This window comes from Pantherophis guttatus, chromosome 7 (genome assembly GCF_059756535.1).
Source record: "Pantherophis guttatus breed Tessera chromosome 7, ASM5975653v1, whole genome shotgun sequence".
NCBI lineage: Eukaryota > Metazoa > Chordata > Lepidosauria > Squamata > Colubridae > Pantherophis > Pantherophis guttatus.
In genome coordinates, this window is record NC_142069.1 from 46,722,336 (window position 1) to 46,740,811 (window position 18,476).

An 18,476-nucleotide genomic window follows, 5' to 3' on the forward strand; every position below is an offset into this window, starting at 1 on the left:
TTCAAAAATTAGTTGTTTATTGGGTCTTTGTCTCTTTAAGGTTACATTTTAAACTTTCCATAGCCCCTTTGTTGTACAGCTGCTGTTTTATGGCTAGGGGTCTTATAGTTAAAAATATTGCTCTAAGCGTTGTTACAAGCCTGGGTTGGTTGTCACTCACCTGGCTTCAAAGAACTCCATTTCAATCCACTTTCCTCCTGCACATCTCTTAGCCCGGTTGTCCCAGCTTCATGGCAGCCGCCATGGCTGCAGCCCCCTGCCACCGACTCACAGAGGGTTCCCTCTGACCTCCGAGGAACTTGCCTGTTCCTCTTGGTCATCCGAGGTGCCCCTCTTTCTTCCCCATCCCTGCAGGATGATTCTGGTCCGAAGACCCATCGGCAGCGGTTCGGCAGCCGGGGTTTTCGCGGCGCTCATTAGAGCCCGCTATTTCCCTGACTGTCTCGCTGAGGCGCCAAACCGGAAGTCCAGATTTTGAATGTTTTATCAATGTGGTTATGAGTGGGTGGTGGGAAGAAAAAGTGAGACCTTGAGATGTGAGTCTGAAAAAATATAATTTTAAAGGAATGATTTCTGTTTTTAGAGTTGAGGTATCATATTTACCTTGTATTCAATTTCTTGGCTACATTGTTGGTTTGATAAACTGATGTTTTAGGATTGTTCACTTGCACTGTAACAAACATTTTGTGATTAGCTATCTCTGTATGGCAGTGATGACACTTCCTCAAAATCTGAAATATTCCACTGATACTCGGAGATTATATTCCATTCTTAGATTATTAGTGAAATTATGTGTACAGGTATGTATAAGCATGTGTCTGTCTATTCATCCTTGGAAGGATGGGAAAAATTATTGTCATCCATCCAAATTTACTTGATTGGTTTCCAAGAAAACCTGGAGTCCATTGTGATTTATTCAGAAGCATTAATGTTCAGAGAAATTAATCCTTAGCATCCCCTCCTAATCTCTTGTGACATCTTGCATACAAAAAGAAACACCGCCATTCTGTACAGTTACTGGACAGGTTCCCAGTATTTCAAATAAAGACAGTCCTTGCTTTCCTTCCATGGGAACAATTCCATCCCCCCCAGGCCTAATGTACTTAATTATAGTGGAATATGATAGATAGTATCAATTTATTATTCAGGTAATACTAATCACACTGATGAAGATTTCTGGTTGACCTGAATGTTGAGTAATCTAACCAACTCATAGAAATTTATCCTTAAGCTAATTGTGCGTTGTGCTATGAAAAAAATGCAGGTGGTCCTCAACTTATGATCATAATTGAGCCCCAAATTTCTGTTGCTAAGTGAAACATTTCTTAAGTGAATTTTGGCCCATTTTACAACCTTTCTTGCCACAGCTGTTAAGTGAATCACTGCAGTTGTTAAAGTAGTAACATGGTTGTTAAGTGAATCTGGTTTTCCTTGACTTTGCTTATCAGAAGGTTGAAAAAAGTGATTGCATGACCCTGGGACACTGCAACGGTCATAAATGTGAGTCAATTCTGAACCGTCTGAATTTTGAGCGCATGATCATGGTGATGCTACAATGGTCATAGAATGAAAAACAGTCATAAGTCACTTTTTTCAGTGCCATTGTAACTTCAAATAGTCACTAAGTGAACTATTGTAAGTCGAGGACTACCTGTAATGTCTTTTGACATTCAAAGGGAAAGGGGGAAAGCTGTGGCCCTTTCTCCAGTATTTAAAAATATACTTTAAAAAAAAATCAAACACAATATTGAGATAAAAAAGCAAGCAGAAAAAGCATTCACAGGGTTCTCCACAGGGTGTGTTATACAGAAGTCAAGATGGCAACATGCTCTTTTTATGTGTGTCACATGTCATAGCAACTTTTTCGAAAACAAAATTATATTTTAAGTGAGAAATGGGCATTTTGTCCAAGACAGTACTTGGGAAATTAGATTTCTTTTATTAATAGAATCAATTTGTATATGGTGTTTGGGATTGTTAATGCATATTAAGATGGGATTAAATAATTAAATAATAGGAAAAAAATGTTTCAGGCATCTGCATCAAGTAGTGGCTTCATTTTTTTTTTTTTTTTGAAGATATTGATTTTTTTTCTCCCTTTAACTAGATAATTGGATGTATTATTCTGGGAGTCTCTATATGGATACAGGTCAGCAAAAATATTCAAGAGGTAAATATGCTTTTCTTTTTTCAATAATAATTGGATGTGTGAACACATATTACAGCTGCATCTTCCTGGCAAGTCACAGAAAAATAAAGTGGATAAAAATGAAATAAATTCTATAGCAGTCACCCTCTACTCCTCTTTGGAAGTTGAGATCAATTTCAAGTTATAAATAAAGAATTACTTTATTTAAAAAAGAAACTTTAATGTAAAATTTATTTTTCCTACTTTAAGTAGCAATACTTAAGGAGGAGAAAACTATTTCAAAAAGCCTCTAAAAGGAAAATTATAAAAATTTAAATATAAAAATTTAACACTCTGTACAGCCTGAAATATGTTAGCGATCTATTACTGAAGTCACATAGTCACTAAGTTTGCAGAGGGAAAAATAAATATCAGAAACAATAAAGATTTCAATATCACACACATAAAAGTAAATCAAGCATCTACCGGTAATTGCTCATTCATGGCTAAATATTTACCTCTGTTTTAGGGACAATGAATTATTTCAGCATGTGATTACTATATGTTCCTCCTGGATTTTTCCAGATACTTGTTATTACAGCCTTAAATCAAAGGCACAGGATAGGTGTCTTTTTATTATCGTGATGCCCAGATTTCTGGCTGAGATTTTAAGAAGTCATAAGCCTTTTCTCTATAAAAAGGCTTAGGTAAGGGTTTTCCCTTAGAAAGAGAATCTTCTCTTAGAAACTTAGATAGACTGTATACCTTTGTTCATAGCTATTTTGTAAAAACAGGTTGGCCTCACAATAACTTCATTGAGAAACGAAGATTTCCTTGTTTTAATTTTCAAAATGTAAAACTTTTTTTACATTTGGAATAAAGAATCTTAGAATTAGCAAAATTTGATCCTGAGCAATCCCAAGCAGTGATGAATTCTCCTAGAATTTACGGGGTGAGCCTTATCTCCCTTGCCTCAGTTTACTCCTAGATTTTCCAGTTAAGAAAGTATATAAATTACCAGTTTAATTTAAAGTTTTAAATGTAAAAATAGGTACTTAACACTGTATTGAATGAAAGCATGAAAAGTGTTCTTGAAACATTTTATTCATGTGATCAGGAACAAGATACAAATAATTACCTCTTAAAATCTTTTTGTGAAACAGTTTACAAAATTGGTGTCAACTATACAAATTAATTTTAATCCAAATTCAGTGAAGTTATGGGCAACTGTTGCACTCTATACCAGCAATGTACTAATACCACATTCTTCTCCTATATTAGTTTTTTAAGATTAAAAATGTCATCCTCTTCTAGTCAGCTTGACTTTTGCTGCCTTCATGGACATATCCATGTTAAAAGAGATTTCTGTGGGTTTTCTTAACTTGTTAATCTACTCTACAATCCTAGAATTTCCTGGTTTGTTTTACCAGCCAGGTATTGCTATGCCTGACTCTGTTTTAAGTTTTTCAGGATCTAATAAATTAATAATCTGCCACCTATTTTTACCCTGTGGCATAAAGGCATTAATTAGCAAACGCCTGTTAGATTGCTGCCCTTAATATGGTGAGTTTATGTGACATAATTCAATAGCAACCAGGAGACGGTGCTGGACCAACAAATGACTTATCCTCTGGAAATAACTGGAAAAATGACTTTTTTATTTGAGTTCTTCGTATTGAAATGCCCTTTCTAGGAATTTTCATCTCCTAATAATGAATATACATCATGATGTATATCTAATGTTCTTTCAGGTGATTAGAAGTCAAAAACTCCTAATACATAATGACACATAATCAATTAATCAATTCTAGGAATACTTGTGTACACCTTTAATCTGATCAGGCAAAATGTATTATATGGTTCATTCAAACTGATTTGAATGTGGTTTTTTTACTTGTACTATTGATTTGATTTGATTTTGATTTCCTTAGTTATTTATATATTTATACATCTATTTTTTATTAGCTTTTCATTATAGTGTATGGGTTTGTTTGCCATCCAAGAAGCAAACTGACACTGAAAATGCAGGATATGAGTAATACAATAAATATTCATCATTCTGTTCTAATCTGGGAATTTATAATCTGCTGTATTGTCTAAAAACTAGGCAATCCCACTTCCGCATAAACTGTTTCAGTACATCTCACCCGTACCGAAGCAATCCGCTGCCTTCTCTGGAGTTCCAGCACTAGAGCAATGTCCTTGGGTACTGAACAATCAGAATGAAATGCCATGACTGAGAGTATTGCCTTAGGGCAAAGTAGTTTGTTGATAATATGACTTATGTCTATGAATAATAGAGAGCTGTTCATTTGCTCCTAGCTTCCTTTTTAGATTACCTTTAACTTCCTTAACTATTTCACTGATAGTATCTGAATCCTTGTATTTATCTTTTTACAGGAATTCCATATAGACTCAAGCATGCTTTCTGCTGTTAATCTCCTCATTGCTGTGGGCTCAGTCATTATGGTGCTTGGGTTTCTAGGTTGCTGTGGTGCCATGAAGGAGAGCCAGTGCATGCTCCTCCTGGTAGAGTTTCAATTTCTGTAACGTTTTCTTTGCCAATATTTTCAAAGCAATGCCCTGCATGTATTTATCTTGTTGGACAAATTATCTTGTTGAATAAATTATCTTTAGTGCAAGTTTTAGGTAGGATTGTTTTTCTCAAGCAGGAGTAAGGAGAATGTGCCTTGTACTGCCAATGACAAGACTGTAACTACCCTGTAGTGTACTCCTTACCATTTTCTATGCAGAAAGATATGAATTTAAGGAGATTTGGGAGAAAACGTGAATTACACATGAAAGATAAAAATGATACCTGGTTTCTTTCCTAAGCCAAAATCCATAAATACAGGTAGCCCTCGACTTACAACAGTTCATTTAGTGACCATTCAAAGTTATAATGGCACCGAAAAAAATAACTTGATCATTTTTCACACTGTTGCATCATCCCCATGGTCATGTGATCAAAATTTGGATGCCTGGCAACCTGTTCATATTTAGGACGGTTGCAGTATCCCGGGGTCTTGTGAACAGTTTTTGCGACCTTTTGAGAAGCAAAGTCAATGGGGAAGCCAGATTCACTTAACAACCGTGGCTAGAAAGGTTGTAAAATGGGGCAAAACTCATTTAACAACATAAATTTTGAGCTCAATTGTGGTCGTAAATTGAGGACTACCTGTATTGTTATGCACACTAGGTAGGAATTCTAATACTGGCTAATATGAACTTTGATTACAGATTACATAGACTACATACATTATGAACACCTATTTTGAAGAAGGCAAGAAAGGAACCTGAACCAAGTAGATTTCAGAATGAAAATAAAAGGCTGTTGCTATCTGAATGTCTGTCCTAACTGCTTTTCTCCAATGCAGTCATTTTTGTGACTGAATTGAATTAAGAATATTCTGATTCTTAATTCAATTCAGTATTTACGTAAGGTTGTCCTTCACAAAAAAGAAAAGGTGCTGGTTTCTTCATAGGCTTCAGAATGTCGGTTCTGCTACATCATAATACTATTTCAGTAATTCCTCAAAAATGGCATGTTCCTCAGAGATAACATAGAGGTAAAGAACCTGTGTATGGTGCCAGATTGTTTCCCTGGTTCTCCTTTAGTTGCTTTTGAGTTGAACTGTGGCAATCTTGGCACTCAGTGTTTTTCTCACTTGGGGAAAGTGGGGAAACTGAAAGTCATGGGCTTACAACCTGGAATATTTATAGGCTGGCATTGTTGATCTCAGTTTTCCCAATTCTTCAGAAGGGACAGCTGAGGGCAGAGCTATATTTGCATGTGATCTGTAAGGGTAACTCTGTTTAGTATCTAAGTGCAGTCACTAACTTTCAGATATCTAAACTAAGCCTACAACATATGCAGTCTATGTAACCTGCTAATGGACTTTTGCAAAAATTAGGATCAGAGCTACTGACTGTATCCTTAACTTCTTTACCATATATTTATTCATTATAAAATTTATATGCCGTCTTTGTGTTTATCGCAACATTCCAAGTGATTATGACAGTACATAATACATAGTGTTAAACAAAAGCTATGCAATTACAATTAAAAGCAATAATTAAAATATTTAATAAGTAGAAGTCTGGCAAAAAGAAAATATGCCTTTACCATTTTCCTAAATAAACATACCTTAGTAGAAAAACATCCCATAATCTGGGAGCCATAGAAGAGGCTTTTTCCCAAGAACCCACCAGTCAGACTTAGGTATGGCAGGCAGCTTCTGAAGTAACTGGGCAGTTTGTAGACAATCTCAAGGGTTGATCAAATGTTGTACCCTTGCACCAGACAGAAACTTGTCCTGACTCCATGATTCCATACATTTCATCACCTGGACAGATCTAATCAGTCCTAGAAAGCAAGTTCAGTCTCAATGGATGTATTTATTTTGGTGGGTGTTGTAATAAAGGCAGGTTTGTAGAAACAAAAAGAGAAGAATTTCACAAAACTCTTTAAGAAGTTTTAAGTAGCTATATGTCAGCTATAAAATTAAGAACCTTTTTTCCCGTCTCCTCTCCTGATATTCCTTTCTACTTCAACATTGGTTTTAATGAATCATTTTCATATCTTGTAAAAAACAACTTTGACTTTTGTGAGGCTCCATTATTTTAATCCAACATTGTCCATTATTCTTGTTAAATAGTGATCTCTCTATAATTATTTATGCCTAATCAGAATTATGAATGAATTTTTTTTGAGAACTTACTGAAGAAACGCTTAGGTTTTACCCTAAGTATGACAAACTGTAGGGTTAATCATTAAGTGTTGTAACATGTATTAAAATATACATGGTCTACTTTGACTAATTATTCAAAAATGCTATAATTACCATACAAGCAAGCACATATCATTGAAAGGAAGCAATTCATTATTCTAATGGATGGAAAACAATAAGATATCCTATGAGCCCTGCCTTGTAAAAATTATTATCTAAAGAAAATGCAGCTTTGTTTCAGAATTGTGTACAATTATAGTACATACTGAATTATGTAATTCCGTTAATTTCAGTTTTCCTCAATACATAAAAATCTGTATATTCTTAAAATATCTCTTATGTACAACTTTTGAACATTGCCTATACTCACATTCTGATTTCAAAAATCTGTCTTTCCTAACAAGTGCCTTTTCAAGGGATTTTGTTTCATTTTGTAAACATCTTATAATATTGTAAACCATTTCAGAACATGAAACCATTACTAAAAGAAGCAGTATGTAAATACACCTTCCTGGAGCTGAGATAATTTTTTTATTTTTATTTTTTCCCACCAGTTTTTCATTGGACTACTGATGATTCTGCTTCTCCAAATTGTAGCAGGCATTTTAGGAGCAGTATATAAATCTCAGGTATTTCATTCTTCTAATCTTATTAATTTATGTAATAATTAAATTACATAGGCTGATTGTATCATCTGTTCATTTGCAGATTGAAGGCGCCCTAAACCAGACTCTCGAGAAACAAATTGACGCATTGAAAATTGCTTCAACTAATGATAAGGATATTCTGGAAGGTTTCCACAAACTTGAGATAAAGGCAAATTAAGTTCATTAATATTTACTACTATTTTTACTCCACTTGTTCCAACATCTTAAAATCAAACTATGTTTGAAAACCATTGTCATCTCCAATTTCACAATAGCAAATATAGGTCAAGCTTTAATAAATACAAATAATCTGTAAAAAAATGACTGACTCCTAGAAGCATTAATGATCTGAGAAAATGATGTGTGTATTTGGTATTCCAGGCAATGTTAGATAACTATAACCTACTAGAGCCTGTTTATGACACTGCTGACTTCTCAAGAATTCTGTTTTCAAGCTGCAGATTAGTGATTCTCAACATTGGCAACTTTGATATGTGGACTTCAACTTCCAGAATTCTGGGAGTTGAAGTCCACATGTCTTAAAGTTGTCAAGGCTGAGAAACACTGCTGTAGATTGTTACTTTTTTTTTTTTTTTAATTTGATTTATATGCCGCCCTTCTCCGGAGACTCAGGGCGGCTTACAATGTGCTAAGCAATAGCCTTCATACTTTTGTATATTTATACAAAGTCAGCTTATTGCCCCCACAAACTGGGTCCTCAATTTACCTACCTTAGAAAGGATGGAAGGCTGAGTCAACCTTGAGCCTTGGAGAGATTCGAACCAGCAGTAATTGCAGGCAGCTGTGTTAATGACAGGGTGCTCTAGACCACTGTGCTATCAAGGCTCCTACTTGATGTTTAGACATTAGCAGGCAGCAATACATACAGTATCTATTATAGAACATTTCTGATTGTTAATTTTTGTTTTTAATTATCAGGAAAAAGAATAGCCATTTTAATTTGGTTTGAAGGTGGCATTGACATAGGGATGTGGGAAGAAGGGCAAGTGAAATTTCACTGACATCCATGCTAGCTTCTTACATTGGGATGCATGTACAGTAGAACTGGGTTTAAAGCATGACTATGGTGTTTACCTGTAGTTAGTAGATGCCGAGGGATGCCAACAATCCTATAGAGTTAGGCTTTTATATTTAATCTCTTTTCTTTTCCAGTCTTCTGACCAAAGAAGTATTGCCTGCATATTTTCATGCTGATTTTTCTAACTTTACAGGATAAAATATAATGTAAAATTTCTGTCTGTCTAACACTGTATTTTAAACAACTAATCTCAGTTTTCTGCAGAAGTGGCTATAAATTCATCAAATTTCCCTTCTTTGTGTCAGTGAATGGTATATACCTCTTGCATGGCCCTTATATGGGAAGAATATTCAGCAAAGTTGATGGAAAACTGAAAAGACTGCAGTATAAGATTTGCTGCTTATGAGTCAGAAGAATTAGTTTACCAAACTAAACTCTTCGTTATTGTTTTTCTTGTAGTACAAATGTTGTGGCTTGCTTAAGGGACAATCAGATTGGGGAAACAACCGTAATACTTACCATGGATGTGAATGTGATCAGACAGACATAGGTACAAGTTATTGTGTTGGAAAACAGTATGAAAAGGTAAGAAAAAAATAGCATGAGTACATCAATGACTATTAGGTTTAGTGGCCATTTGTGGTCTCCAGATTCATATATCATGGAATCATTCTACGGAACAATGACGCAGGATGATTATCAGGCATTGATTGGATGTTTATACTTCTGCCCTATTCTTCATCTAGGAAGCATCCTAGTTAGTGGAAAGCTAATGAAAACAATAATTATTATACTTTGCATTTCTGTTACTACTTTGCTTGCTTGTTTGTTTGTTTGTTTGTTTTCTGATGTCTTCAAGTCAGTATTAATTTCTATCAGCTACCTGGGCAGGTCTGTGGAGTTCTCTTGGCAAGATTTCAGAAGTATTTTTGTCAAGTTAAATGTCTAACTTGTTCATACTCCAACCCCTCACAGTCCTGCAAGGGGTAACGTAACCACACACCCCATCACTCCCACAATCCCACCTTACCTCTAACTCCTCCCCCTGAGTATAAGAGGTCTCCCCACGAGGCCATCCAGCAGTTCCAGATGTGTACCTGTAAGAGAAGGACAAAAGGTCATTTGCTATTACATGAATGGGCCTAGGATCAGCTTAGGCCTACAATAAAAGAGTTTCTAGAAGAAACTACTTTGTCTTGTGAGTTATTGGGCCAGATCCATCCCTTTCACAATATGGTAGCAGAGGATGGTTGCCCATAACTCTGAATAATGACTGAACGAGCTGTTTATTCTGAAAAGAAGAACAGAGTAAACACCAGAGCGTTTACCAGGCAAATGGCTGCACAACTGACACCCGGAGGTGCCATACCAAGAGCCACCCCAGCTGAAAGTGAGCAGGACATCGAGCCAGACTCACTACCCAGGGATGAGAGACAACAGGAAATAACAAGTGATCACAAAAGGGACGCACCGCTAGAGAGAGACGAACTCAGGCTATCCATACTAAAAATGATGGAAACACCTGCCAGCAACGAAGAGATCATTGCGAAACTCCAAAGCCTTCTAGGAAACCGTGGAGCAGCAATGGAAGCCCAGGAACAAGCACCAGAGACCACCACCCCGGTAAGAGAGGGGCTCTTTCAACCAGACACACCGGGCCGAACTCATTTTCACGCCTTTTTCCCGGCGGCCATCTTTGAATGGCCAGCAACCAATGGGGAGCCTGGATTTAAATCCAATGGCGTGAACTAGCGAGAACCCCAAAAGGAATGAAGAATATTCCAAAAACAACAACGAAGAACAAACCCAAAACACCAGGAGCTCTCCTACCGAGCTCGAGATAGAAAAAGCTATCGAAACTCTAGCGGCAGCATTCGGCTCCGCTTTTAAGCCTCCCGCACAAACTGCAAACCGCGAGGAGACTCCAGAGATGCAAAGGGCTAACGGGGAAATGACCACCACCTGCAGCAGCCACCGATCAACAACGGGCACCACACCGACCCCGCGACGAACCCCAGATGAGCCACACTACCTACCACCAGCGTGAGACCCGAGAGAGGAAGACCAAGCCAGACACTCACCGATCCTGCGACCTCCACCAGGTTTCCCTGCTCGTCCTGAGTCCAGCGTCCATGGATCGGAGCCCACTGATAGCATAGGTAACAACCTAACCATGTATGAGGTTATGCAAAAGTTATATAGTTTATTCTACAGCCAGAGCAGAGCAACCACCACAAGAATATCCAGAGATTCTCATTCTGCCAGGCTCAGGCCAGTGGTCACCATGAGTGAGCATTTGTTAAGGCTCAATGCTACCAGGGCTGAATTGCTGCAGAGGGGGGAAGCAATAACCGAAGAGAGCATGATGAGCATAGTTATAAACTCATTGAATTCTAGCTGGGACAATTTTGTGACACAACTAGATAGCCTTAGTATAGAACATTTATCTTTAGACACACTCACCAATTGCTTAATTGCAGAAGATAACCTAAGGAGGGACCGCCATCTATCCAGGAGAGATCCTAGACCTGCCAGGAGGGTTGAATTCCAGGATAGGGCAAAGGGTACTCCAGAATGCTTTTCTTGTGGTTCTAGGAATCATTTAAAAAGGGATTGCCCCAGAAGCAATAGGGACAGGGGATACAATGATTGCAGGGGGAGACAATCACCAGACTGCAGACCCTTCAGGGAACGAGGGCGTGGGTGGTCTCCCAACCCCAGGTGAAACAATGAGCATAGGGACAATTCCAGGGACGGTAACCCAGGATCCAAGTACGGTTTCAGATATGGGAAACCAAAATCCAGACAAAAAATAAGCGAGAACATGTGGCTCTTAGACTCAGGAGCCACAAACCACACCACATGTAACCAGAGCAGTGCCAAGGTAATAGGGAAGGGAAGCGTACATATCCCAGGAATAGGAGAGATAGAGGGGGTGTTATATGTGCCAGAAATACCATATAATGTACTAGCCACCATAAGACTTATACAGGACACAGACAGCAAAGTAATGTTCAAAGAAGGCAGAGCTTACATATCCAGTCAAGGGAAAAAGGTTGGGGAGGTAACCATACATGATGGTCTACTCTACTTCACACCTATCGAGAGTAACGAAGGAAGTGTAAACACAAGCACTGCTAGTGATAGAAAAGGAAACACAGAAACAGAAGGGGTACACCAGAGGGCAACTAATTGTAAGTCACCAGACAAAAATGTGGTATCTATGGGAAAACCTATCCATGATAATTGTGCCCATCTTCTTCATAGGAGACTACGGCACATCAGTTTCCCAGTTGTTAAGAGAATGTTGGAATGTACCGAGGGTTTAAAAGTAAAGGACTGTGAGAATTACTTAGAGTGCTCCGTTTGCAAGTGCTCAAAAATTAAGGTCAAAGCAAGACCAAAGAAATCAGTGCGGACTACTGACTCTACCTTCCAATTGGTACACATGGACCTGGTAGGGCCATTGAAGCCATCCATTAGGTATAGGAAGAGGTTTTTCCTAACCATTGTGGACAATTATAGTAGGTATGGTTATGTATATTCACTCAGACATAAAAATGAAGCATTTCAAAAATTCAAAGAATTCTACAAAAGGGTGGAGTTACAACATGACATCAAAATCAAACAAATAATGACTGACTGAGGCTCAGAGTTCATGGCCAGAGACTTTGCGAGGTGGTTAAGAGAACAGGGCATAATACACTACACTTCTTCCCCATTTTCCCCTTTTCAAAATGGAGTCATAGAATAGAAAAATGGTATGCTCCAAACAATGATGAGGTGTGTCCTAGAAGATGCAGGGATGGGCCAATCATTCTGGTCAGAAGCATTACATTACTCAAACTATACACTGAACAGATTATGGTCTAGTTCAATTAATAAGACCCCATATGAGATGATGCATAAGAGGAAACCTAACTTAGCCCACCTGCATGTATTTGGTGCCCCGGCAGACGTTCATATCCCCAGACAATTAAGAAGGAAGGGAGAAAAGATATCCAAAAGATTAAGGTTCATGGGGTATGAACCTGGAACAAAAGGTTTAGGTTCGTAGATTCTAATAACAGATTTATTGTGTCTAGATCCGCGGACTTTCATGAGCACTCCAACTGGTCAAGGCTACACTCCAATGAAATTTTCCCAAGTGGAGATACCCATTCACGTAAACAAAAGGATGAGGAATTGATCACTGAAAAGGCAAAGGAAAACAAAGCACACAAGCCTAAAAACCACGAAATAAAGGCCGAAGAATGGAAGGAAGGACACCCCACCTTGAACTTAGACAGTTTCACTGACAAAGAGGCTAAGTGCATGCATGAAACAGACACACCACCTAGTAGACCAGTCAGAGAAAACAGAAACAGACTACCAAAGAGACTTGGGGACTATGTCATGTCTATACGAACAAATAATGCCACGCCCAATTCCTACGAAGAGATACTCAACCTTCCACAAGAAGAGAAAGAAAAGTGTGAACATGCTATGGAAAAGGAAAAAGAGCCTAAGAGATCTGCAAGTGTACTCGCCAGCCCGAGCACCAGAGAACAAAAAACCCATTGGGACCAAGTGGGTATACAAAATCAAAACACTAGAAAACAACGAAAAGCTGTACAAAGCAAGACTAGTAGCACAAGGCTTCGCCCAAAGGTATCCAGAGGATTACACAGACACCTACTCACCCACAGTCAGGGCTGAGAGCGTCAAGAGCGCCCTAGTGATAGCCACCATCCTAGGATTAGAGGTGTTTCAATTCGATGTACAAACTGCATACCTTCATGCAGAATTGGACAAAGAGATCTATGTCATGGCCGCACCAGGATATGACAAAGGAAAAGACAACACATGGCTTCTGAATAAAAGTTTATATGGACTCAAACAGTCAGGCAAAAGATGGTACGATTGTCTGGCCAAGGCTCTCAACTCTATGGGCTTCACCGCCACTTCAGCTGATAAATGCTTCTTCATAAAGAGAGAAAAAGAGCCATTTGAAGGCATCCTTGTCTACGTGGATGACATCTTATACATAGGGAAGCAAAAAACCAAATGTGACAAGTTTGCCACCGAGTTAAGGAATCATTTCTCATTAAAATCACTAGGAAAAATAGACAAATACCTAGGGGTTCAAGTGACCAAAACTGATAGAGGGTTCAGGCTCTCACAAAAGGAGAAAATCTCAGAACTTTTATCAAAATGTAATATGTCAGAGGCAAAACCCAGTGAAACCCGCATGCAGCCAGATTTTCTAAAAAAATATGTACAATGAAGCTGAACCCTTCGCTGACAACAAACTATATAGATCTACCATAGGGTCACTACTGTACATAGCTAATTGGACAAGACCAGACATTGCTCTAGCTGTCAACTTGCTATCCAGACATGTGAGCAAACCCACAACTTTCCATTGGGATGCCATAAAAAGGTTGCTCAGATATTTAAAATACAGTACTGACGCCCAATTATGCCTTGAACCAGACTTGTCCACAAAACCAAACCTATCTTGTTATGCGGACGCCGATTGGGCGGGGGATATCAAAAGTAGGAAAAACACCTCCGGATACGTACTTTTCCTCAACAACAGCCCAATACATTGGTACACTGGGAAACAAAAACTAGTAGCCACCTCCACCACCGAGGCAGAGTTCGTTTGCTTATCTAAAGCTGCAAATAACCTAATATGGTTCGATGACTTACTCAGCGATGTTTGGACCGAACCATCATACCCAATAACCATTCACGAGGACAATAAAGCAGCCATTGAAATATCAAAAGCCGATGCCGTTGGCCAACGATCAAGTCACATCGATATTAAATATAAACATGTCAGGCAGTTCTCAGAGATCGGGTTCATTAAGACCATACACTGCGACACCGAAGAGCAAATAGCAGATATACTCACCAAACCTTTACCTCACAAACAACACGCATACCTCATGTCAAAATTATGTGTTTATCTGTAAATCATGTAACTCTGTGTATGCTAACGTATATATATATATAAATACCATGTAAATGCCATCAGTTAGACATTTAAAGGGGTTTTTGTCAAGTTAAATGTCTAACTTGTTCATACTCCAACCCCTCACAGTCCTGCAAGGGGTAACGTAACCACACACCCCATCACTCCCACAATCCCACCTTACCTCTAACTCCTCCCCCTGAGTATAAGAGGTCTCCCCACGAGGCCATCCAGCAGTTCCAGATGTGTACCTGTAAGAGAAGGACAACAGGTCAGTTGCTATTACATGAATGGGCCTAGGATCAGCTTAGGCCTACAATAAAAGAGTTTCTAGAAGAAACTACGTTGTCTTGTGAGTTATTGGGCCAGATCCATCCCTTTCACAGTTTTGCTATTGCTTCCTTCCTTGTGCTGAGAGAAAGTGATTGGCCTAAGGTCATCCAGATGTTTTCATCCCTAAGGCAGAACTAGAACTCATAATCTCATGGTTTCTAGCTCAGTGGTTTTAAATAGTGCTGTATTATGCCAAAATGGGTAAATATTTATTTTTTAGGATCCTTCCTTCAAGCCAAGATATTATGCAAATCATTTGTAGAGCCTGTTATGTGTTATGTGAGTTACTAATTCCAAAACTAATATAAGCTTGTAGCTTTTTAAACAGCAGATGCTTTTAAAAAAATGTTTCTAATGTTATATATCAGAGTCAGTTGATGAATACGCAGTCATATAAATAAACACATGAATGAATACTTTAGTAAGTCAATTCTTTAATACTGACATGTCTTTTTTTCAGGTTTACACCAAACTTGGTGAAAGTTGAACTATTTTAATAAATAGCAGACAGAGGTTGTGTTCTCTCTTGTGTAATATCCAAAGCATTTCTCTCAAATTTTTGGTCATGCATGTTGCTCTTTTATATTCCAGAATAAGTACAAATACACCAAAGTCTTCCTTTATATAATGATGCACAATTTACTATCTAACAATGTATTGATAAAGCTTCTAAAACAATGCATGATGGATTGATGAAGGCTTGTGAAAATAATCACATTGAAAATAATTGAGAGACAAGTTAGACTAATATTCATATACTTAATGGTTACCACAATTGGCAGTTCCCATCAAATTCTATAGGCCAATTTGTTTTTATGTATTTTTCACATTTCTTCCACATAAAATATGGAATTTGTAGAAAATCCCAAGTGGTTCAGGCATTCACTAGCCTTAGTGCTTGGTTTTTTAAAGAGTTGTTTCATCTGATTGACTTTCTAAACCTGGATGAAACCAATTATCAAAACTGTTTTGTTTCTTAAATGTTTCTATTGTAATACTTATAAAAAACAATTCAGATCTTATTTATTTATTCAATTTATTATCCACTTTTTCATTAGAATTATAAAAATCTCACAGCAGATCTTGGAAGTTTAAAGAAATGAAGATACGTTACTCATTTCTCCTTTGCCAGCAAAATACCAGCAAATTAATTAAAATAATTAATTTGATACCAGCAAAATTATTCTAAATTTGTAACATGGCTAATAGGTTAAAATAGCTGATGCATGAGTAATTTATACCATTTTTGTCTTTGCCTTTCTTTCAGACTTGTGCAACTGCAATTATAGAAATGTTCAAGAAAAATATGGTTATAGTTATGGGGATAGCATTTGGACTGGCATTTATTGAGGTATACTAATAAAATCTTATTTCAATATGTTATGATATTGCAAGCTATCATTTCATTGTAGTACACCAAATTGTATGGTTGTGGTTCATCAAGTCTTGTTAAATGATAAGCATACCTCAACAGTATTGATAGTGACTTGATGAAGAATATTTCTGCATATTCAGGAAAGGGCTGCTGCTAGGTTGCCACCTTCCATGTTCTGAATTCAAAAGTCCCGCCAATTTTTTTTGGGTGGTGGTGGTGGAGTCATTAGAAATTAGAACATAAAAGATTGGTCCCACTGAATAAATGGAGTCCTTTCTGTTGCATATTCCTACTTCTTATCCAGGTAAATAGGAAAATCCTGACTGTGAATTATATGAAAAATAGTTCAGAACTGAACAAAGTCCTGCTCAATAGAAGCCATGAGTGAGATCTCACTGGACTCTATAAGTCAGCCTCCTGAATTGTGTAGTTCAATAAATAGAAGAAACAAAAAAAAGAAGCTGTGTATTCTGATAGACTTCCTGTTGTGTAAACAGAGCTGATACAGAGATTGCAAATAACATATAAGGTAAACAGTGGGGTGAACCACTAAGTAAAATAATTTAAAAATGGTCAAAGACTTAAAGGGAGATATCCCTAAACGTTTCCCCTCTATTCAAAAACAAGCAGAGTGGATCAATGAGGAATCAAATAAACAAGACGGATCTGGGTGTCCTGGTGGATCACTGCTTAAGTATGAGTCAGTACTGTGCTGCAGCTGTCAAAAAAGCCAAAGCAGTCCTAGGCTGCATCAACAGAGGAATAGCATCAAAATCACAGGACGTTTTTGTTTGTTTTTTAGATTCCTCTTTAATATTCTTAAAACAATTGATACAATATTTTTGTAAGACCCCAAAACAGTGATTCAGGCAATATAAAATTAACAGCCTCCTCTAAAGACAGGTAGGAGACAATCATCCATGAATTGAGAGAAAACCTGTCTTGGACTGGATTAAACTACACCATTTGTAGAACTAATAATAGTGCTGCTACCACTACCACCATATCACTGGATTATTGTTTCTGTATTGAATCTTTGTCTCAGGTTAATATACATGAATTTTAAATCAGTCATTGATTTTTCTATCCAAATTATGAGGTTTTTTAAGAAACTTAATTGTTGGTCAGGGTTTTTTGGGGAGGAGGGATGGAGCAATTGAGTCAATCTTGCATCCTGGAGATTGCCTGGAAAAATTCCTAAATTTTTCTGATAATATTTCAGAAGTGATTTACCATTATTTCCTTTGTAGACTTAACGAGAAAATGACTGACACAGCTAGCTTGGTACCTGAGGTTGGAACAAAAGTCATTGTCTCGCCGTTTCTAGCTTGTTTTGTAAAAACCTTGTTTTACAAAAAACAAGAAAGAATAATGATAATGCTAACACAATTAAAGTGCAGTAAAAATAAGACTTTAAATTTTAATGTGACCTCTGTAATCATGGGATTCTTGTGAGAAAACATTTTAATTCAAATATGAGAACCTGCTTTTTTCTGATTTGATTAATGCTGTGGTGGGTTTTGGATAAGGCCCAGGAGTTGGATGTTAATCCAGTTTGTTCAATAATAAGAATTTGAACTTGGAATTACAAAAATGAGGTGGGTTCAATAAGAACAAGGAGTGAAGTTCAAACAAACATAAAGGATTTTTTAAAAAGTGGAAAAGGAAACTTAACTTCATTTACTTTTCCAGATAGATTCTTAGTCTCTGATATCTTAATTTACAGAAAAAGATGTAAAACATACAGCTCGTTTAACAGTTAATAGTTAACAGTTAGCAGTTAACTGTTAACAGATAACAGTTGCTTGGATCTCTGAGCTTCCCATTGTAAATGTTTGGCAATTTATTACTATAGCGCGCTCTTTTGTAAGGGTAAAGTCTTCATTGGGTGAGGCAAAAATTTATATTGAGGAAGGCTATTTGTTCTTTTCCTCTTTGGTTTGCGTTTTTGTTTTAATCTCTGCTATTCAATAGAGATATCATATTTTCTGTCTCAAAATGAGAATTGTTTTCAAGTGTAGTAGTTAGAGAAGGCATCAAAGGCTGATGGAAGGATTTACTTCTCCTACAGCTAATGTACACCAGCCATACTGTTCTATAACTAGTTCTTTTAGAGTGAATTCCAAATACCTTTATTTGTGGAACAGTGAAGCAGACTTGCCTTAATGACTGCCTCTTTTTATGTAGTGTTGTTTAGTGTTTGTTTCAACTATTGATTACAAAAATGTAGTCAGAGTTCTGAGTTTTTTAGCTCTTCATAAACAC

General features: G+C 37.4%; 1 protein-coding gene across 1 annotated transcript in view; it reads left to right on the plus strand.

Moving 5' to 3' along the window:
- The window catches only part of TSPAN8 (tetraspanin 8), a 34,924-nt gene that overhangs the window by 15,348 nt on the left and 1,100 nt on the right, over positions 1–18,476 (plus strand). The window contains exons 3-8 of the mRNA XM_034403127.3: positions 2,108–2,170; positions 4,529–4,657; positions 7,413–7,487; positions 7,567–7,674; positions 9,004–9,129; positions 16,104–16,187. Of these exons, the coding sequence (XP_034259018.2) occupies positions 2,108–2,170; positions 4,529–4,657; positions 7,413–7,487; positions 7,567–7,674; positions 9,004–9,129; positions 16,104–16,187 (585 nt within the window). The remainder of the gene's footprint in view (positions 1–2,107; positions 2,171–4,528; positions 4,658–7,412; positions 7,488–7,566; positions 7,675–9,003; positions 9,130–16,103; positions 16,188–18,476) is intronic.